The sequence below is a fragment of the Coloeus monedula genome (genome assembly GCF_965178545.1).
Source record: "Coloeus monedula genome assembly, chromosome: 2".
Classification (NCBI taxonomy): Eukaryota; Metazoa; Chordata; class Aves; order Passeriformes; family Corvidae; genus Coloeus; species Coloeus monedula.
In genome coordinates this window covers 37,041,841-37,064,273 of record NC_138782.1, presented here as the reverse complement: position 1 = coordinate 37,064,273, position 22,433 = coordinate 37,041,841, and the positions used below count along the sequence as shown (strand labels likewise).

The 22,433-nt window shown below is 36.8% G+C and overlaps 1 protein-coding gene across 1 annotated transcript in view; it reads left to right on the top strand.

Moving 5' to 3' along the window:
- The window catches only part of SMYD3 (SET and MYND domain containing 3), a gene marked incomplete at both ends in the record, with an annotated part of 395,652 nt that overhangs the window by 42,122 nt on the left and 331,097 nt on the right, over positions 1-22,433 (top strand). Inside the window, 4 exons of the mRNA XM_082277060.1 lie at positions 4,042-4,105; positions 11,109-11,216; positions 12,294-12,351; positions 16,686-16,822. Coding sequence (XP_082133186.1) covers positions 4,042-4,105; positions 11,109-11,216; positions 12,294-12,351; positions 16,686-16,822 — 367 coding nt within the window. The remainder of the gene's footprint in view (positions 1-4,041; positions 4,106-11,108; positions 11,217-12,293; positions 12,352-16,685; positions 16,823-22,433) is intronic.

The window sequence follows — 22,433 nt, the reverse complement described above, 5'->3', positions numbered from 1 at the left end:
TCATGTGTGTTTTGGTTTTGATTTTTGTTGTTGTTTTTGTACAGGCTAAGATGCTCACTTGTGCTTGTTTTTAAGGGGTTGTGGTCATTTGCAAAATCTTGTTTACACTGTGTTGGAAAATTAAGAATTTATTTTTAATTACTGCGTATTTCCTTTTTTGTTGCAGCAGAAACTTTTTTAGAGATTAAAGTATTACTGAACCCATTAGATCAAATTTCGTGCATTTTCTCATCCATGAAATTAGTCACGTTAGGTGAAATGCACTAGGTACCTTGTAAGGAACTTGATACTATCTCCAGGTAAAGTTTACAGGTAATAAGAAATGCATGGGAGTATCTCACAGTGACTTTAAAATTCCTTTAATAAAACCTATGACATCAATAAAATATTGAGAAGGACAGAAATAAACCAGGGAAATTGCCTTCTTAAAATGTTCTAAAACACACAAGTCCTCTATATATGAATACATGAATCTGAATATAAAGGATTTAAGAGTTAGTGTTTTAGATAATGCTGTGTTACACTTAGTATGCCATGTAGCAAGATCCAGAGATGCTATAAATAGAAAGGAATTTTTTTAGTCCAGGAGGGCGAAGAAGGATTGGAAGAGAAAGCAATGACTTAATTAGCAGCTTTACTATTCAGCTCTCTGACAGGCATTCTACATCTATTTGTCATTCAAAGAAACATCAAAGATGAATGGATAATTCATTCATTAAATGGCACCAGGAAGGAGTCACCTTATTCAAATAACCTGACTGATAGTGCCAGTTTGACAAAAATTCCAATTTTGAGTGGTGATCCTTAGATTTATGTGTGTGTATGAGTTTGTTACTGCAGTGTTAACCCTTAGGGACAAAGGATACAAAGGAAATAGCCCTGTGAAGTATCGAAACTTCCTGGGATGCTGAGGGAGTTTGATGCTTTATGGAGACACCTCTACTAGTTGTGTTACAAAAGAAAGATTGAGTATGTGTTGGTGACTTGACACTAATGATTCCAGTAAGTCCTGACATCTCTTGGAAAATTACCAAGAGGTCTACCAAGGCAAGGTATGCTTGCAGTGTGTTAGGGTTATTGGATCTAGCCTTCTCATGGAAGAATGTGAAAACTGTAGGAAAAACTCCTCCGATTGTTGTGGGTATTCATTAATTTAAATTCAGGTTCCAAAAAGTTTTAATTACTCTGCTTTGGAAATTGGCACCTTACCTGTTGCTGCTGGGACTATGTGGTACTTCAGTGTGTTTGGGACTAAAATTGCACGTGCTCCATTATCAAACTCTGAGTTCATTGTTGTGTTTTAATGAATAGCATGTAGAACAAAGAAAGTCTGCCTTCAAAATGTTTTTGCTCAGTTGTTCTGTAGTAGGGTGAGCACTTAGACATTCAACTAATACTGTGTAACAATAAAGAGAAGTTTCATAGAGGCTGCTGGCAAGAGTGTAGAATACTGAATACAAAGGAGGTATCTAGAGAAAGAGAGGCCAAAAGGTCCTTAGTGACTATCTCAAGGGCTGTGGCTGTGCATATGGGGAGTTGAAGAGCAAACCAAAATTCTACCTGCTTGGCTGTCTTTTGTTGTTCTAGGTTACTCTGACATGAGCTTCTAACCTAAATTGAGAAATATATCTTCCTCTATCAGAATGTGGTTAAGGTTGTGTCTTTGCTCAACCTTGAAGATGAAGCAGCTCTCCCCAGCTGGGAAAATGAAGATTTCACACTTGTTTCTAACTCTGAGTCATCCTCGGGCATTGCACCTTAAAATCAAAAACCTATTGTGCATGTATAAGATTTTAGATTCTGTTTATAGAAACCCAACAGTTGCTAGTATTTTCTGTCTCCAGGACTGGCTTTTCAGATAGGAATATAAAGAATTCTGTAGGAGAACAGGTACTTATATCTGAAATGTTTATAAATTATTTTTTCCTCTTGGTAGTTAGCATGAATACCTACAAAATATTGTGTGACAAAATAGGGATTTTTATGCAGTACAAATGAAAATATTTTTACTTGATTGTAACAATCTGTTCATAATGCTCTTCTCAGTCTTTGACCAATTCAGCTAAGTGCCCCAAATGCCTAAAAGAGTCCTAAGATAATGTATCAGCTCTTATTTTTAATAATTCAAACATAGTAGAACTTTGATATATCAGCAAAATATATCACTTGCAGGACTTGAGGGAAAGGAGAAGTTGGTTTGTGCTAGAGGATGCTCCGTGGTATTTCTGATGTTGTGCCCCCCTGCTCTTCAGTTTTGATGTCACAGCTGAAATAAGTGGGCTAGGATGTTTATCCAGAAGTTCTAGATCGAAGTTTGTGTGCATGTTTGTTCTGTCTGGTTTGCATGTGGCCTTTGGATATTGTTCTACCTTTTTGAAGTCACCCATAGAAATTAAAATTTGGGAAGAACTGAGTGGTGTAAGTAAAAGAAGAAATACAGGTCATGTTGCAAAGCAGTTGGTCTGGGAATCTGACTATATGGTATGCAGCCTCCAGATTGCTGACAACAGCAGTGGAGTTTTCTTTTGTGACAGCAGAGACAACAAATTACATCTTTTAATCGCATCAGTTGGGAGTGCAAGTGAAAAGAGCACACCTGGTACTGATGTGCAGACACTGGGGATCTTGCAAAGTAAAGCCCTTCATCTGATCATTTAAACTTGCCCCTTCAGTTTGATATGGGCTGGTTTAGACAGTTATCTCCCAATTAAATTGGAAAGCTGAATTAATCTGTATAATGAGATTTGAGGCAGCTAAATGTAAAACACAAAGACACCATTACTAAAATTACCTTTAGAGGGGGTCAGTGGCATGACTGACCCCTCTTTCCTTGCCTTGTAGAAGGATGGAGAAGGGGCTTTGGAGGAATAACTCCTGGTGACAGTTTGTTGGGTGTGAGCCGTGTTCAGCCGTGTGCAGCTCACAAGGGAATAGTGTCACCCAGTGAGCTGCCTGTGCTTCACTGAGGTCACAGGGGTGGCCAGGGGGAAGTCTGAGGGAAAGTAGTGAGGGTTGTGCTGTCCACAGAGCCCAGATAATTGTTGTGTCTGTAATGGAAGTCACCTGCCTTCAGTTTTAACAACAAAAACCATATACTGTTTTCCCAGCCTAATGAATGACCATAACTCACATAAGCAGCCTTGCATATTAAGAAATGAAAGTGAACACTGTGCAGTGTTACCAGAACAATGTATCATGTTCAGTATCTTCCACAGGAAAATGAGAGGGAAGGGAAGCCTCAAAATCTGTCTCATTTCTACTCACCTGAAGTAAATATCTTTACTTATATATTTGGGGTGCAAGATTTGCTCTGTGTGTGCTTTCACATTTAATGCTTACTTACTGTCTAAAAATGTACAGAACTTCAGTGCCATTTTCTTAAGTCATATAACTAAATTAAGACAGTATCAGAAAGCAGTACTACAGTCAGGAGGTGCTTTTAACCTTTGGCTTGTGATGTGTAGGTGTGAGTTCTCCTTTTAGTTTTCATTGGATTTTTATACTTACCCCATGAATTTTTGTTTTGTTCTCATTGTCCACTGATCAGAAGTGTTTTCTTAGAATAGAAATTTTTGCTGACATGTCAACTTTGGACTCTGTTATAAAGATAAAATTTGATGTCACAGCCACAGGTTCACAGCAAGGTCTTATTTAAGACAGATAGTCATGCTTGCTTGCTTAAGACAAGACTCAGATAGTAAATAGATTACCTAGCTGTATTGCACAGCTCTAATTATGATGTTATCTACAAAATCAATTTCCTCAGAGTTACAGCTACATGACAAAAGCAGATTTGATAACTTTCCTGTTTATCCAAAGTGGCCCCAGAGGTGCTGAGTGACACAAGTAAAGGGTTGTGACTATAGCTTTGAACATAACTATGTACAATTTCTTCTTGCATTACAGTGCATTTTAGACTATTCTTGTTTTTAAGGTATTTTTTGTGACTTGGAATATTTGGAAATTGTTAGTTAGGTAAGAAGGATAAATACGAAACTTCATCTGTATTTATAACCCTTTCTTTTTTTTTTTTCTAAGCAGGAATGAAAATCTGCACAGGTGCTCTCAGTGCAAGGTTGCTAAATACTGTGGTAGATCTTGTCAGGTAAGATAAAAAATAACAGCTATAAAGGGTTTAAGAAAATAGGTATTTGAATACTTTTTTTACAGGATCTCCATGCATTTTGCATGTTGTCATATCTCCATACTGCAATTCATTTGTAGTTTTTGGACAGGGTGGGTAAACATGCTGCCTTGTTTTATTTGAATGTTTTTTTAACTACAAATGTAAGATTCTGACTAGTACAAAAGACAAAATGAAGTTGAAATGTGTGGTGTTTGACTGTGCTTGGTGAGAGGGGGAGGAATAATTCTTAGGCTTCATTGTCTGTAGACTGAAAGCTCAAAGCCGATTTTGCAGTAAAAGAATTTGTATTTCAAGTGTACTTTTTATAATGGTAAATTCTATATTCCAGTTTTTTAAGAGGAAATAAGGGTCAAGAGTGTGTTGAGAAGAGGAGGCCTTAAGGAAAACTGCATCTCTGAGGAGTTTTTCAAGAAGAAAAGTGGTGCATGGCAGGAGGACAAGGGACAACAGGCTTAGGTTGAAAGACCAGAGGTTCATGTGGGATACAAGGAAAAGCTCTTGACAGCCAAGAGGTGGAACAGGCTGGACAGGGTGTTTGTGTGATCTGTGTGTTTGAGGGTTTGGAGACCCAACTGGATAAATCTCTGAGCTGGGTCTGACCCCAGAGCTGACCCTGCTTCGCAGCTAGAGATCTCCATAGATCCATTCAACGTGACTTATCCTGTGATTCTATCCTATGAAATAGTTCTCAAAGGTGTTCAGGCCTAAAATCTTTTATATTTGACTTGTTTTGTCACTTAGGCATGTGTGCAGCAATTGGCAGGACTTTGTAAGGTATAACAAATATGCAAAGCATAAATGACTGGGCTGAACAGAGCAGAGAAGCAGGCACCTGAGGTTTGAACCTTAGCACCTGTGGTTTGAACCTTGAAGATTGCCTTATAGAACACTTGAAGTTTGAAATGGTTCCTCATAGTTTTGCATTATGATTTCTTTTTTTGGTGGGAGGGTGAGGGTTGGTAGTGGTTATTTTTTTGGGGTGGGGGTGTTTTTAAATTTTTTTTTCTCTTTTCCTACATAGAGAAAAATGAAGATAATAAACTAGAAAAAATACACTAGTAGTGATAGTCTATAAAATGGAAATGAATTTAACTTTTTAAGTTAAGTCTTTGACATTCCAATGATCATGGAATGAAAGCATCATAGAATGGTTTGGGTTGGAAGGGACCTTAGAAATCATCTTGTTCTTTGGGCAGACACCTTCCACTAGATCAGATTGCTCAAAGCATGCCATTCGACCTGGCACTGAACACTTCCAGGGATGGGGCATCCACAGCTTCTCTGGACAACCTATTCTAGTGCCTCACTACCCTCACAGTAAAGAAGTTCTTCCTAATGTCTAAGCCAAGTATACTCTCAGTTTGAAGCCATTATCCCTTGTCCTATCACTACATGCCCTTGTAAACAGTTCTCACCAGCTCTTTTGTAGGCTCCCCCTTAGGTACTGGAAGGCTGCTGCAAGGTCTCTCAGCCTGTCTCCACAGGAGAGGTGCTGCAGCTCTCTGGTCATCTTTGTGCCCCCCTCTGGACTCGCCCCAACAGGCCCCATGGTCTTATGTTGGGGGATCCAGTGCTGGACGTAGTGCTCCAGGTGGAGTCTCACCAGAGCAGAGCGCAGGGGGCAGAATCCCCTTCCTTGCCCTGCTGGCCACACTGCTTTGGATGCAGTTCAGGATACAATTGGCTTTCTGGGCTGTGAGTGCATGTTGCTGGGTCATGTTGAGCTTCTTGTCAACCAACACCCCCAAGTGTTTCTCCTCAGGGCTGAGCTTGTCACGTATCATGTGCTTCTATAAATAATTCTGCTTTAGAATAATTTGTAGTGTTCTCAAGATGCCACAAATCCCTCCTTTTGGGGATTAAAACACATGGAGAGGGAAAAGAGGAAGATATGTCGTTTTGATTCATCGAATGGCAAATGTGTGCAACGTGCATTAGGTGCTTACTGTAGCATCAATAATAATGCCACAGGTAGATTTATTATGGGAGATCATAAGGAAAACATGCCTGTAAAGGCTATGAAAGACCAGAATATTTGCAAGGTAAGTTTGAAACAAATCTCTTCTAGGAGAGTCATTGGTAAAGCTTCTGTTGGCAGATCTCTAATGAGAAATGAGACTGTGCTGGCACTGACCTGCATGATCAAATCTGCAAGGTGTAGTGCAATAACTTGTTCCAATTTAGATGTAGAGACAATGGAGGTAGAAACTGGAGCTTCCTCTTTGAGAAGCACAATTGTGTGAACATTCTTCAAGGACTCGTAAGGGATAGCCTGAAGCCATCTTGAGTATCTTTGCTTTGTGCTTCCAGCTCTGGGGTTCACATGCTTGAAGCCATCTGTAGTTGTTGGTGTGAATTTCAGTGACACAGGCTACTGCTGCTAAAAGTAATCTGCATTTAACATGCTGTGTATTTGCAGTTACATAACTTCTTGAACTGTTAATATAAATAAATTAATATTGAATTAATGTCTGTAATATCCTGTGATATTAGGTAGCGATAGAGAATAACAGAAAAAAAAATTATTTTGTAGTCAATGCAGTGAATTCATTGGGGTTGATGACTAGAAATGGATGATCCAGATAAAACTGAGACCAGCCAGATGTCTTTCCTCTTGAGGACTGTCCTCTGATTCCTATTTATTCTAATAAGCCAGCTAAACTGTTGTGCTGCTTGGTTTTATAGCAGGTGTTAGGAAAGCTAAACCAAATGCATTGTGCCCTACTTAGCCTCTGTAGCTTAAGTGCAATTCGTTAATATGTGCACTTATAACTGAACTAATTGGTCAACAAATAAACAGCAGAGTATTGTTGAAACAGCAGTTTGCACATTTAAAAAAGTGAATATTGGCAAAGCAGGACTATTTTGGTTTTATAAATTCAGGTGACTTTGAAATCCAAATTATGCAGTTGAATTTGCAGTTTACACTTAGCTGCAGAATGATTTGATTATTTTTAGATGTATGATCCTGTAACTCAAAACACTTAGGCTTAAAACCTGTTACTTTTCTGGAGTTTTGTAATAAGTACATTAAATGAAATCAGAATTAATATAAAAATCTAACTTAAAAAAAAAATTAATCTCAGTAGGTGTACTGGGTTTAGAATAAAGGTGGATTTTGTGAAAGAAACTTCAAAGTAAATGCAGCAGGGGATTTCTATTTCAGAGTGCACCAAAAAGAGCTATTTTTAAAGCTGCAAATATCTTGTTAACATCTTCATTTGTTTTAAAATGTCAAGTGGTACAAAAAGCTATCTTCAGGCTAACACTAAAGAGAAGAAACAGTCTTTGGAAATGTCTCTCTTTTTGGGAATTGAAGTGAGAATAGTTGTCCTTTAAGGGAAAATGTGTATGTAGAGGCAGTAGTCCTGAAAAAATTCTATATGCAAGTCAGAATATCCAGTTTTTACAAATCTCCATAATGTCTATATTGAAGATTATGAGTGAGTTGTTCCAAATTTCAAAAAGTCCCATTATTTTTCTTTTTCAGGCCAGTTGAAGCAGGCTGTTTGCGCTTTTACCGCTTTACTTTAAAAAATATTATAAGTGTGGAACGGGAACTTATGACGAAAGATCCTTTGGAGTGACCTTTTTCAACTGAATTCTAATTTCAGGATTGAGTACATATAGGCTTTTTGCTTGTAATTTTTTTTCCTTTCAGTCAGACCTCGTTGGTTTTTGACCCTATTTGGCATTCCCCTGTTGAAACCCTGTTGTAGCCCCTTTCCCACTTGTTGATGCCTAATTTCATGGGTTACCTGCCTTCCAGCAATGTTACGTTGGTTGGGTGTCTCTCCAAAGGTAGTTATCATGTCTGCTGCTCCTCATAATCACTTTTGTGATGTTTATTGATTATGGTGCATCCCACAGATTGGGGAACAATGATATATATATGAGAATCCCTGAAAAATGGAAGAGTAATTTCAAGAGTGGCATCATCAAACATTCTTGAAATAATGTAATAAAATGTCATAATTAAAAAAAAGACATTCAGTAAAAATTCAAACAATCTTTCGGAAATTACAGATTATTTGCTTTTAACAGATCAAAACCGCTTTGATTTTTTTTTTTTTTTTTTTTTTTTTTTTTTTTTTTTTGTTAATAAGCTCTGGTCTTTAACAGCTTTTTATTAGCACATTCATCTGTAGGAAGCATTCATCTTTTTTGATGTTGCATTGAAGACAAGGGAAACCTTTGTTTCATCAGCACTGGTTTAGGATCTTTTGTAGATTCAGGCTCTGTGGGGAGACAGCAATAGCATACATCTGTGAAAGAATGGATGTGCACTGGCAAAATCACTCAGCTGCAAATATGCAAGACATTGCAGGCATTTGTGAGGAGTCTTTGCCCGTGACCTGGGCCAGCAGGAGGTGATCCTGGGCCTGGGCTCTCCAGGGAGTCATTGGAGCTGGTGTGGTGCTGGTGCAGCCGGCAGACTCTCAACCTGCCACCAGTAAAGGGCTCTGTGCTGCGCCGTCTCTGAAGCCATATGGGTGCTGACCATATTCACTTGGGTAAAGCCTGAGGGTTTGCACTTGGGATACACTGAGATTGAATGAGATACCATGCTTTGGGAGGAGATAAACGGAAGGATATTCTTTCCAAGTTTCTAAGTGTAGTGAAGCCTGGAGGAGGAGGGTTTTGTATTGCCCGGCACGGTTCACTTGCCTTTCTTTGCCTCCTTCTATCAGTGTTAATTTCTAACAGGGGGAAAAGAAATAGTTGCAAAATTGGAGGACCTTCCTTGGCATGGAGGAGAAGGGTCATACCAGGTGGCCATGTCTCTGCACTGCAGTGTTTATACTTGTGCCGGATATAGGATATAAAACGTTGACTGAAAGCCAGGATACACAGAATTAACAAGAACCTACCACAAAGAAATGTGGGACTAACATAAACCCAGCCAATAAGTATTGTTAGAGACTGACTTTAAAATTAGATCTCTCCAGGGTCACTAATCTTTGTTCTCACATTATCCTGTAATTTGTATCCATGCTGTATTGGTAGTAAGAAAAAATATTGTTGAATTTAATTTTATTTAATGCATTTGGAGCTTTCCTCTCTCTCCCTAACCAGTTGGGAATAAGTGACTGGCAGTCCCCATTCCAGCTCCTTCTGCAGAGGAATCAGAGTGATTCCTTTTTGTCATCGGTTTTGGCCAACGTGCTGTTTCATGGAAGCCACGTGTTTGAACTATTCTTATCACATGGGAATGCTCTCAAAGAAACATGGCATATGATGCTATGTGGTACAGCATATTTTGTCTCATTAGGGCTTTATTGGTTGGGTAAGTTATTAATCATTTTGATATCACCTCTAACATGCTTAAAATTCTGTGCAACATTTATGTAGAGGAAAAAATTTGACAGATAAAGGCTTACTCCTAGGAACATTTTTAGTTTAAGTTGGATAAAAATGCCAATAGAACTATATTACACAGAATGATGTCTGGACATTTACAAGCATGACCTTGTTTTTTCTAGACAAGGATAATTCTATTCAGCACTAAATACTTAACTTTTATTTGTCAGACAGCATGTGACAGTAACTGTATTTGGATTAATGCCTTCTTGGTGTCATTTTTCCCCTTACAGAGCTATGGGTAAAAGAAATGAAATCACAAATCACTCATGTATCTGAAAGAAATAAAAAGTTCAGTTTATTTATTATGTGCATGCCACAGGGGAAAAAAATCCTAAATTAAATAGAATAAATGCTACTGGCACTGAAACCTAGTTACCTGAAACAATTCCTTCACTTAAATTCAGCTTAAGAATAAATCGTGTGATTGCCTTTGGAATCTTTCTAACTTGCATGTCAGCATCTTCAGGTCTGATGTGCCCTTACACATTGCTCTGCCATTTTCTGTTTTTTTTTAATTGCTGAACATGTACTTAACATTAGACAATCATTTTCTCTGTGGCACTCACCTCACAGGAGCTGTTTTTCTGAGTTCATGTTTTTTTCCCTTACTGCATATTTGTGACAAAATGTCACCCTTCAGAAGCCCTTGGTTCTGAGTACTTGTCATTGTAGCAAATTTTTGTTGTGCCCTTTTCTTTTAATTTGCTTTTAAAACTGTTTGAAACAGCTGTGTGGCTTCAAACATAAACTGCAAATATGCAAATAAAATGTGTAAATATGTAGTACGTTAATGAGATGGACTTAGAGTTTTTTTATATTATAAACAGAATTTTGTGCTTGTAGAACAGAAGACAAGAAAAAAAGTGATCAGAAATTGTTTCTTCCAACATGTTTCTTTAGCTGAAGACTCATTCTTGCGCCTCTCCTGCACTAATCATGGGGCAGCAATGAATGGTAGAGAAAAAAAGAGACATAATTCAGTGTATAGCAGCTTTCCTTTATCTTGTCATCCTGACTCTCCTCGGCAGTCTCTCCCTGCTATTCTAATCAAAGTGGCCCTGAAAGAAAAATGGCAGGTTTGGGTAATATATGCAACTAAAATATTGTTGGTTCTGTCTTCAGTTTTGGTTTCAGCGACCACTCCTGGTCTGAACTGTGAAAAATATCACCACCAGTCCTCCCAGCTGTGGGCATTGACCCCTCATCAGCTCAGGGATGTTTGGGGACAGTTTTTGCAGCACTGAAAACTTGACCATTGCATTAGAGCAGCTGCATTTAGTGAAATGAATGGACTCTGAAGGCCTCTGCAGTCTTGATTGCTGAGTGAACACATGCCTAGGGTTTTGTGTATGTTAGTTAGCATCCTTTCTGGTCCTCTCCAATCTCGTGAAGTAAGCAGCTGCATACTGTTGCTGCTTCATGCCACAACAAATGAGAATCAGTGCACATTGCTTTGAGCATATTTGTGTGCATATATAGCTATAGATAACTATATGTATAAAATATGTGTGTATGTACATAAAAAAATAGGATACAGGTTATGTAAAATAAAATGCTCTTTATTTTCTTTTTCTTGCTTTTTAAAAAATCCTGATAGAAAGAAGCTTGGCTGGACCACAAGCAGGAATGCAGGTGTCTTAAGAACGTTGAGCCCAATTTTCCTCCAGACTCTGTCAGACTTGCTGGCAGGATTGTTTTTAAACTAGTAAGTGACATTCTTTTAAATTGATTCAGTGCAGCAGATTCTGAGAAATGCTTTCTCACTCTACATTTTTAATGTACTTATGAGCTACAAGGCTGAAGTGACTGACAATGCTGAAAAAAATTGGACTGCAAATTACATTACAAGTTAACTGATTAATTTGCAGAAGTGCTGAAAGGATCAAGAGATACCAAAATGGACATAATTAAGCTCAAGGGAGACGTTTATTGACTTTCTTTTCTTATGTCTATGTGGTAGCATTCTGAGCTTATTCCTGCCTGGAAGGAAAATGCAGGGAGACACTGCTTTCCCTTTAATACTCCTGAAGTTATTGGTGCTTTTCTATTCACTTAATGGAAGCCTCATTCAGTGTTGTTTGAATGAGTGGTAAGGACAGAAGCACTGGTAGCTAGACTTTTCTTTAGAGGGCATAATGCCATGCTGTCCATGTTGGGTTCTCTTAATCTCAATTACTTTTTAAAATATTTTTCTAAACTCTCTTGGAAGTCCCGGGTGTTTGATATTCCCATGGTTGGATTACTTTATATGGACTAAATTTTCTGTTAGTTTAAGCAGCTTATGGATGCGTGGGATTGTAAATCAAAAGGGATTTGCTAATTTTTTTGCTGAACCTGCTGTGATGCTGTCTGTGTTGGATAAAAGTGTGGACATTTGTTGTGGACTGAGGTGATAAAATATGATTTCACATTTATTTTATACATTGTTGGGAAGAGTTTGTGCATGATAGTTTTTAAAGGGCAAATATGTACCTAGTAATAATGTGCATTAATTATAGTCACACGAACTCTGAAACTACAAACCCTCATAAACTGATTTCAATTATACTCTGAAAGGCCAAAGCTTCCCAAGTGTTAAAAAAATTAAAATTAGTAGAAAGTGTTATAGCAACAAAAAAATTTAGGTTTTTAGGATAGTTTATGGAAAGTCCTGGACTTACGTTGATGCTGTTGGCCTTACCTAATTGTCTTATGAGTTTGTCACATGGAATAATCAATCTTGTTGAGTGTTTTCAAGACAAAGCATGCTATGTAAGTGTCAATTATCTGTTTTTCTCTACAGCTCAGACAATCAGTATGCCCTTCTGAGAGACTCTACTCTTTTTCTGATCTTCAGTCGAGTAAGTAATTGCCAGCCAGATTTCAGGAAATACTTCCAAGGTCTGCTTTACGAAAGGGCCATCTCATTTTCTTGCAGCTTACCTTCTGAAGGTTTGCTCTGTAGAGTAACAGAATCAAAGACAAAAGCCTCTGTGGGAAAGAACAGTTATTTCAAAGATAAAAGGAAAAACATGTCTGTTGTCTTGAAGCAAAACTTTCACCTGACGTTTTGCTTTAATATTTTTATTTTCTCGTTGTACAATGCACATCTTGCCTGCTCATTTTTTAATTTACCCAGTGTCTGCCATACTACGTACAGTGTCAGTATTTTTACATACATATACAAAAATACATATATTTTTATGCTGAGGTTTTACTTTTTTAGTACTTATGTGCTATTGCATAAAGCTTCAAAATAACTTCCAGAAATAGGAACAAAAGTTAAATTTAAAAAGGTTATGTTTATATTTTTCTTCTACATGACTTTTCAATAGAGAAAAAAGGTGAAATTGTGCAGTTATTACTTTTGGGGCTTCACAAGTTTCAACTGCTTGGGTAGAAAAAGATGCTCATTACAATCTCTCAGTAGAGTAAATATTGAAATAGAAAATATTTTTTCCATGTTTTGTGGCATCTTGAAGACTTAGAAAGGAAGAAATATATCCTTGGTTCATTTTTGCATCTTGTTTAGAGGGATTTTCTGGAGAGTAATGTGAATATTTTGATTACCTCAATGCTTTTTAGTATTATTGAGAGTTTTGGCTAAAAACCAACTTGATCTGTTGGTGTAGTTAGTTAGAAATGAAACCCACGTAAACATAAAAAATGCAACACATAGTATTAATTTTACTTCTGAACACCCTGACGTTCTGCTGCCTTGTCCCAAACTGCAAGGGCAAAGACCTTAATAAGGCAGCAGATTAAAGTAGCTAGAAGGAATACATTTCAATTATTTAAAACGTAGTGATTTTCTGCAATCGATATTCTCAAATCGTGTAACAAACATTTATGGAGAACAGATGCTTCAAATTAAGCTAAAGTGATGAAGACTATGGACTTTTTTGCTTCATGACACTGCTGGGATGCAAGGAAAAAAAATATTTATTGTACCAATGGCTGATTGCAGAGTGGCCCAGGAGGAACTGGAGGGAAGAGTCTCCCTTTACAAATTAAATACTGATCACTTGTACAGCAGTTGTCTCTAGTGCAGGCAAAGATTTTTTTTAAATGATCCTTCTGTACAAACTGGGGCTCCTCAGTACCCTTCAGGAGATGATCTCAGCTTTCCTAGACTTGACTGAATACAAAGGGAATAGTGTGATAAGTTGTCTGGAGAGAAGCATAAGGATAAAAGGTACAAAAGGTACAAAAAGTCTGTAGAGTGGCCAGAAGCTTCTGCTAAAATTCTCATTCTGAAGGAAATGGTGATATGGCCTGTGATACAGATGGGATCGCCATCCTCTCATGATACAGAAACAACTGGTCCATAGCCAGGTAGCTTAGGAGAAGGCAAATGACAGATCCACATTTAGTGTTTCATCTGTATTTACTCTGAGTTTTAATAACAATTCCTGTGGAATCTTCTTAACTCCACAGCACCAAGTGTTTAGGACACTAGCACATTAACTGAAGCTGATGCTTAACAGACTACAGTACAAATGGTCTATGCATAATCTTATGTAAAGGTTTTTACTTGTGTTGTTTTCCTGGCTTCCTTGTTATAGAGTGAATAGATGGTCTCTATGATTTTGGGGTTAAAATAATCCAAAAGTGTTTTGGGTTGGTGTGAGAACTTGTAGTAGCTGTGATGCTTTTTGCTGCCTCTGTATGCTTCAAAAGTTCCTGTTATTTCATAACAATTTCCCCATTTCCTGCACAATTTTATGAATGGTGTTGATGAATTTTTTGGTTTTTTCTTTACTTAGTGGAATCTATATGAAAGTCAGAAATGCATTTTTATTAGAGGCCTAAATATATAGGAGAAAAGATTTCTTTGAAGGGAATCACATGAACAGAATGCAGGCTGTAATCTGAAGCAAAAACATTCTCAAGAAGCTTCTTTGTAATAGAACATAATGTTTCAGCACTAATCAGAAATGTGACAGAATTCTAATTGATACTCCTTTCATCTTTTTTAGGTTTTGGTGTTTTTTTCCTCCGCTTGGAATTTCAAAATATTTTATTTGAAAATTGTTAATGTCACTATGCTGTCCTAGTTTGCTTTACACAATTACTTTTCAACATTACTTTATACTGTTGGTTTATTTTTAGTGTGGGAGATATATAAACTGAATAGAAGCATATAAAGTTTTATACACTTACTGAATTAAAAGTGTATAATTTTATACACTTACTGAATCTGCTTAAATATGTGATACATGAAAAACCCACAAAGCATGTGGAGGCATCCAGCCCTTTATAAAGTTCTTTTCCAATCTCCATAGTTCCTTGAAATTCCTTTGTATACCCTGAATTATTCCTTTATATACCTCAGATTAAGTAGGAGGGGTATCTCTGAGCATTATTACTTTTGCTAGCTCTCATTTATCTTAAGACAATTCCTTCCTTCCTTAGTTCTCTGGGCTCTCTGTATGTTAAAGTAATTCAGAAGTAGTCTTTGTTTTTACCTGCCAAGACTCAGTATTCAGAAAATAGTTTGTTTGCTGTACTATGGGGCAGATATTTTGCTACTTTACTTGTACAAGTATCAAAGTTGCATCATTAAATCCCCATGCCTTATTTAGAAAACTTTCCATAGGCCTTTTATAGAATTTTTTCTCCCACACCAGGTTTCTTAAACAATTGAAAAAATTTTCTAAAAAACAGAAAATGAAGACATTCACAAATTTAATTTCATTTTTCTTTTGGCCTACTTTTCTTATGTGCTTTGGAAACGAGGTCCTTGATCGTTTTCTATTAAGGTTCCCATGGGACTTTTTTCTGGATCACTAGCTCTGATGTCCTGGACAGATTCTGGTGTGGATAATTGCATTCTGCTCCCATCTCTGTCAGTTCTCCCTGAAGTTCCAGTTGGTTTTGGTATTCATGTTCACATCTGTCCTAAGCTTCAGTGTCCATTTATAACGTGCTTCCTATATAATTCCTCTTCTTTAGTCTAGGGTTGTTTTATTTGCCAATAGTGAAACAAACCATGCCTTCCTCTCTTTGTTATAATACATTTTGCCATATATTATAGATAGTTTAAGGTAAATCACATGTTGTCTTGAAAAATTACATTTGAAGGAAAAAGCTTTTTTGATTTCAAAGGAATATTATACAAGAAATGCAAGTGTGTGTTTATGATTTTTCTTTTATATTTTTTAAACTTGATTCAGTCACCTAAAAGTTTGCTGCTTCTCTTGAAGACACAGTCCTCATAGATATTATACGTTTCTATAGCAGAGATTTTCAATACATTGTGAAAAACGTACATGTCTGGACTTCTAACATTTATATTCATTCATGCTTGCAAAATCACCTGCAAACATCCACATTGTTAATTTCACATGAGTAGTGCTGTGGGCAGCTATAGATGTTTATAATAAAATAACGATTCACCATTATGCAGAGATAAAATTGATTCACAGTGCATAGTAAATCTCTGCCTTTTATTATAGACTGGTGCTTGAATACGTTCGGCTTCACATTCTTCATTTTGTACTAACTGGTAGGAAAAAGAAAATGTGAAGCAGGTAATCAGGCAGTGAACTTACTAGGGCAGCAGCAGTTTTACTTTCCATGTTATCAGAGACCTGATGCATGCATAATCACATAGTGAGAAAATCAGGCATGGTGATTCTATCTGCTTCAAGATTTCTATCTGTAAAACATGAATAGTGGTGCTTTATAAGAAAGTGATATTTACTTCATATTCTTTCATATTCATTGTTTACCAGTTGCTCTGTATGAAACTCCTTTTGTTTATAAATACTTTTCTGTTTCATCTGCTAGCATAAAGTGTTTCTGACACATCTGTACAGTATGAAAGTATGTACTGCTGCTTAAAGTTCCAAGCATATTTCTAATGTGGTTAATGTTACAAACCCAGATGCCTAATTTTTGTGTGTATTGTCTTACATCTGCTTACACATCTGCTTTATCTGTTGGCTTTTGATCTTTAACTTGCTATCGTATTCATATGATTTGGCAGTAGCAACCTGATAAACTCTACTGTGTGTTGATAGGTAACTGTCACAAAAAATGAGAAATGTCTGCCCTCTGTCAAAATTGCCCTCTGTCAAGATTAATTTTGGGACTGGAAATGTCTAGACTGTATGGCTGCCATTGGACATTTTCAAAATGTTGGTGAAATGTGTTTATGACATGGTCTACTTTTTTTCCCTTTCCTCATAAGACACTGAACGGTTAAGTGAAGAAATGAAAGATGGCCTCAGGCACCTTGCGCAGACTTTGCAACTGTATTTGAAAACTGAGATCCAGGATGAGTCTCAATTGCCACCTGCAACTGACTTTTTTCAGATCTTCACAAAAGTAAGTGTTAAAATCTGGTTGCTTGACAACTCATAAATTATCCTTTCCTCGTGTTCGCAATTTATTTCTGCGTGGGAGTTCAGTAGATACATTCAGAGTGTGATATATGACAAAGTGAATTCAAACTATTTATTTTAAATTCAGTCAGTATTTAAGCAGAAGTATAACTTTTCTATAATTGCAACACTTCAGAATTAAAGCAGTAGCCAGAGGATATTATTTCTTTTCTTTTTTTTAAATTGTCATGTTAAAGCTGTTGGGTGAAAAAAAAGCAAGGAAGTTCAAATATAATTGAGTCAATCAACCTAAAATTTTTTTACAGTAATAAAGGGCATATAACATCACTCTTCAGCCTAGAATTTTTCTGCAAAGTGATATATATTTGCAGATATGCTCCCATGCTATTTTGTCATTTAGTAGTATATGCTAATGTTTGTGGTAGTACTGTATCCCACAAGCTGCTTTTTCCAGAGGCGTTGCAGATTATTTATTCTGAAAGACTACATGTAAAGTATTTAAAGTTAGTTTCCACAGTATGTAAAATGTTTGTTGTGTTACTAACTAAGTATTGTTGGCTTTTAGTGTAGATATTTTATTCCATTCAATTGAGGAAGCTAAATTCAAACAATGCTAGCAGAAATATTTTATATGAAGAGTACTCATAGTTTTAACTCCATTTAATTTCTTTGATTCCTAATTGATTGATAAATTCTACCATAAGATTTGTCTTAAGTTATTTATGTTTTGGTTGTTTTAGTAAGTGTATTCTTATGAAGTAAGCCAAATTATAACATTTCTTTTTCTTCTGATATAAATAAAAGAGTGAACCTCTTTGAGAGAAATGAAATAAAAATGCTATAATTTTTTTTTTTTTAACATTTAAAAAAAATCTGTTTGCAAAGTTATGGAACCTTCTTTTTTTGCTGTGGACAGGAGTAGGAACAATATAGTCAACTGTGTTGCTTTTCTGTATTTCTTTTTTAGTGGTGATTAGACTGCTGTGATGTAAAGGTGTAATTTTACCTGAGAAACCACTCAGTCTGAAATAGACCCAGTCAAAAGGTTGTATAGATAAAACCCATTATGTAGTACCTTGTCTCCACTGAAGCTGTTTTACTGTCTCTGTTGGCGTGCTGGTTTGGCCTGAACTTTGTCAGATGCATTTCACTTGAAATGCACCTTGTGTTATTGGGTGTAGAGACTTTGTGCAGCTGAAGCTTCTGAACTGATTATCAGAAGATGATCACTGCCTACTCAGTTTGAACTGAGTTGCAGCTTGTAAGAAATTCTTTCCGAATGTTGTTGCCTGCTATGTAATAAACAAGCTTAAGATGGAGACTGGCTGTGGTGGCTTTACAGAAACAGTGTGATGATTACTAAACACATTGGAACACTGGTGAAGAAAATAGAGAAGGCTTTTAAATTTTTTATGTACACGCATGCACAAGTATGTGCACATATGTGCACCTCCTCTTCCCTCCCATGTATTTTACCTAGGTGATGTAAGTGGCAATCAAAGGCAGAGTGAAAGCCAAGACTTCCCAGCTCCGTATCTTGTTAACTGGAGAACTGGGAATGCTCCTGTTAATGACAACATTTGCTCCACTATGGCTTTGATATCACACAGATATTTTAAACTTGATGTATTCTGCATGTTGACTGTGAATTTTCCCCCACCCTATTGAAAAGGACTGAGTTTTTAAGTTTTTGTTCTTTGGTTTGGGGCTTTTTTTGTCCATTAAAGCAGGGCTCATTTCCTTCTTTTGCTCATTCTATTTAGTCTGTGTGATAGTCTGCCCTGAGAAAATGGAGAGCAAATGACATCTACCTGTCATGTGTACGCATACTTGATATCATTAATACTAAAAAGAGCTGGCAGAAGGGATAGGAGAGTCTGACTGGACAGGTGAGTGGTTGGGAAAAAGAGCTGTCAACAGCCATGTGCTTTACATGAGTAAGATTAGTATCTCATTCAGAGTTCAGTCAAGCACAACTGTCAAGCTTTTTGTAAGACCTTGTTGTCACTGTCTAATTTTCCATGTGGCATTTTACAGCCTTCCCAATTTGGTTGTCAAACGAGTGTGTTATGAAGTGTGATATTGTATTAAAATATTAATTTAGTATGCCCCCATCCCTAGTGAGGTAGCAGCAGACATTTTCTGCCATTCCCACAGAATGTTTTTTGGAAGATAAACTGGATGTCCATGCAATTATTTATTTATTTATTTATTTTTGTTTTGTTTAAGCTGAATAGGGGTGCTTATTTTCAGCAGGTAAAATTTAAGACTTTGGAACTGTAAAGTCTCTGATAAGACTTTTGCAGTCTCTTCTCTGTAGTATAACTCTAAAGAAGACCAGCTGTGATGACTTCCCTGCGTCGTCATAGAATAAAGAAATACTACAGATACATGACTTCAAGATGTAATCTTGTTTTCCCGACTGCTTCCAACATTCCTTTCAAGTTCAGTAGGTGCTTATTCGAACATTGAACTTTTTTGGATCGGTCCTTTCATTGCGTGCCACAAAAAGATCCAGTCAGAGGTCATTTTTTATTCTGTTTGATGCTGGATCCTCAAGAAGGAAAATAAACTGACTGTCAGACAAAAGAGAAAAATTATCCTGCAGTGAGGTGACTAAATTCCAGATGGTTCTTGGAAAATCTCCAACCTAATTTAGGTCAAAAGAGCTTCTCAGAAGCTCTTTTAAACAGTCCTCCTTCTCTGTTGTCCACTGCTCTTGTCTTTGTGAAAATTAATTACAGTTTTATTCACTTGCCTGTGTTGCTTAATAGGCAGAGAATGCCCCCGAATGCACATTTGTAGAAACTGCCCATTGAAAATCAAGACAATTTTGCCATTTCTTTCCGTGGGAGCAGAATTTCACCCCAATGTATTTTTAGTTTGCATGAGACCTGTGGAAAATTCCAGCTGTACTGGATGGGGAGGTGTTTCAGAAGGGTTATGTACCTTTCTTTCTGACAGTGTTGCCCTGTCCTTACTAGACAATTTGCTTTTGTATCAACTGTCCTTTGAGCCGGAGTTGAATTTTCTCATTTTTGTTATCTGATCACTTTTTGGAAGCTTCAGTTTATTTAACATGCCATTTATCAAGGTTGTGACTGTTTTAAAATTCTGATCCTCAGTATTAAACAGAATTATCTGCAGCTAATTACGTGGTAAGGCTTTAGCTCCACTGAGACATTTTCTAATGTCAAGATAAATTTTTGACAGCGTGGTTTTATGGTTTAATGATGTTTCCATAACCTTGAGATAAAATCAGTCCTTGCTTTTTATTCTTCAGCTTTTACTTACATGTGTGAGGAGGTGGCCTGGAGTCCTTTGAGACATTTAATGGATGCGGGATAAAGAATTAAATTTTTTGTATACATTTATGGTTCTTTTTATACCAGCAGACAGAACCATGTGAACCACTTTAAGACATTGAATGAACTCTGTACCTGCCATGTTGACTGTGAAACTGTGACTCTACTGACGGGAATCAGGCCTAAGATGACTTCTTTTAGATGAAATGTAGGCTTGGCATTTTACATAGAATTGCAACTACTCACACTGTGTCAGAATTGATGTTTTGATGAAACTGCTGATAAACTTTTTGGGAAAGGATGCTGGATTGAAGATTTTAGGGAACCCCATAAGAGCAGAGATGATACATAACTCCTGAAGTAAGAGTCTTTTTCTAATTTTTCTGTTGTGCAGAATTTCTCTTTCTGGACAGTATTTTAACCACACATGGGGTGATAGGGACTAGACAAAGGAATTTTGGCTTTCTGAATTTTTCAATCTTTCCTGCAGTTCCAATCTTGACAGCTTTTTGTTATGAACAGATTCTGCTTTGAAAGTAGATGTGCTGCTTTCTTTCAGTTCACTGGAGAGGTCACACACCTGTATATGTGGGAGGTGAGTAGTCTTCTTTATGCAGGTGGTGGATGTGCTGCTCACCACCCTCCTCTCAGGTGCTGTTCTACTCATTCCTTTTCAGGTCAGTTTAGAATGGACACAGATTGAAGAGCAAAAACAGGTCTAAATGACTGTAGAGCTGTAAGTCTAGGATAGTACAAATAGAAGTATCTGTACGTATTAGAAATGTGTGCAACTTTTATATGTCAGATTAACTTCTTTTTGTCTCACTTTTTTGAGGTTTGTGAAATTGACATTAGAGTGAAGAAGAGATACAAGTTTGATGCTGTAGGCCAGTCTCTGTGCCCACAAAAAGTTTTAACCAAAAGACCAGTTGTCCATTTAGGCTGTTGTTGTAGTTGATTTTGTTTTTAACTTCAGAAGAAGTAAGGAGGTTCTATAAAGTGCAGAGGTACATCCCTCAAGAGCCAGTGTCCTAGACTCTTTAAAATCCTTTGTTCATTTCTCCTATCAAAACTTGGATATATTTTACTCGTTCTTCTAATTTTTCTGTACTTACTTTTTATTCCACTCAATGCTTTGAAAGAATTTCTTTTCAACATAAAAGGTATTAGTACCAATTAAAAAGAAATCTCACTGTTAAAAGGGTTTTAGTATGTATCTGCATAGGCAGAAGAGAACTAGGAGCTGAGCAGTGTCTCTTGGCCTTTGTAAAGTCTGAATACTGAATTATGGTATTGTTTTAGGTGTAAGTGTTTATGTGTTGTTTTAGGTGCAAGTTGAAGGAGATACTAAATGATATGACTGATAAAGTAAGTTTGATCTTCATGTTGCTCCTTCAGATCTTATAGGCATCAGATAGCGTGTGTTCTCTGAGAAGACCTTGGAATACAAGATACAGCTGCCTGGTCAAGATATTCTTCAGTAATGCCTTCAGTAGGTTACTCTTATTTAGGATTCACTGCTTAACTTAGTAATTCATGTAATTAGGTAAATTAAAATTGATTTGTATCAAGAAAGTCAAAAGAAATACTAGGATAAAGTTATGAGCAGGTTAAGAATTGTTAAAGACATACAGGTGAAGATTGCTTTCTGATGCTTGGCTTGCTCATCTAATTAACTCTGGATGCGCTTGTTCAGTTTCCCAATGATTGGGAGGCTGTGAGTTTTTTTTCCTGGAGACAGCAAAACCAAGTGCATGTTTAATCCATCAGGGTTCTTTGTGTAATTCAAAGCTAATGTACATTGCTGCCTTTTCTAATGGCAATTTGAAGGCCAATACTGACAAATTTATTTTTAGTCATGGCCCAGGAAACTATTTTGCAAAAACCTTTTTATTTTGATTGTTCTTTTTTATTATAAATGCCAAAGTCTTATAACTTCCAGGAATTATTATACCTGAAACAACATTGGTTAGTCTTAGGTGCTCAACATACATTTATGCTTGTTAATCTTAACTCTTTTTGTTTTAGAGTAGTAGGAATATGTTCTTGCTCATCAAACTATATCAGAACTTTCTTCTCTGACTATTGCCATATATAAGTCTACTGCATGACATTTGTGATTATCTTTTTATCTACATTGCTATTGATTTAGTATTTCTGTTGATAAAGTTTTGTTTGGTGGGAATATGGACATGGTGTGTCCTCTCTCCTGTACTCTATGTGTGTGGTTTTAACCTGTTGAAAGCTTCACACTTACAGCTGTGAAGAACTGAGTTGCAATCATCAGAA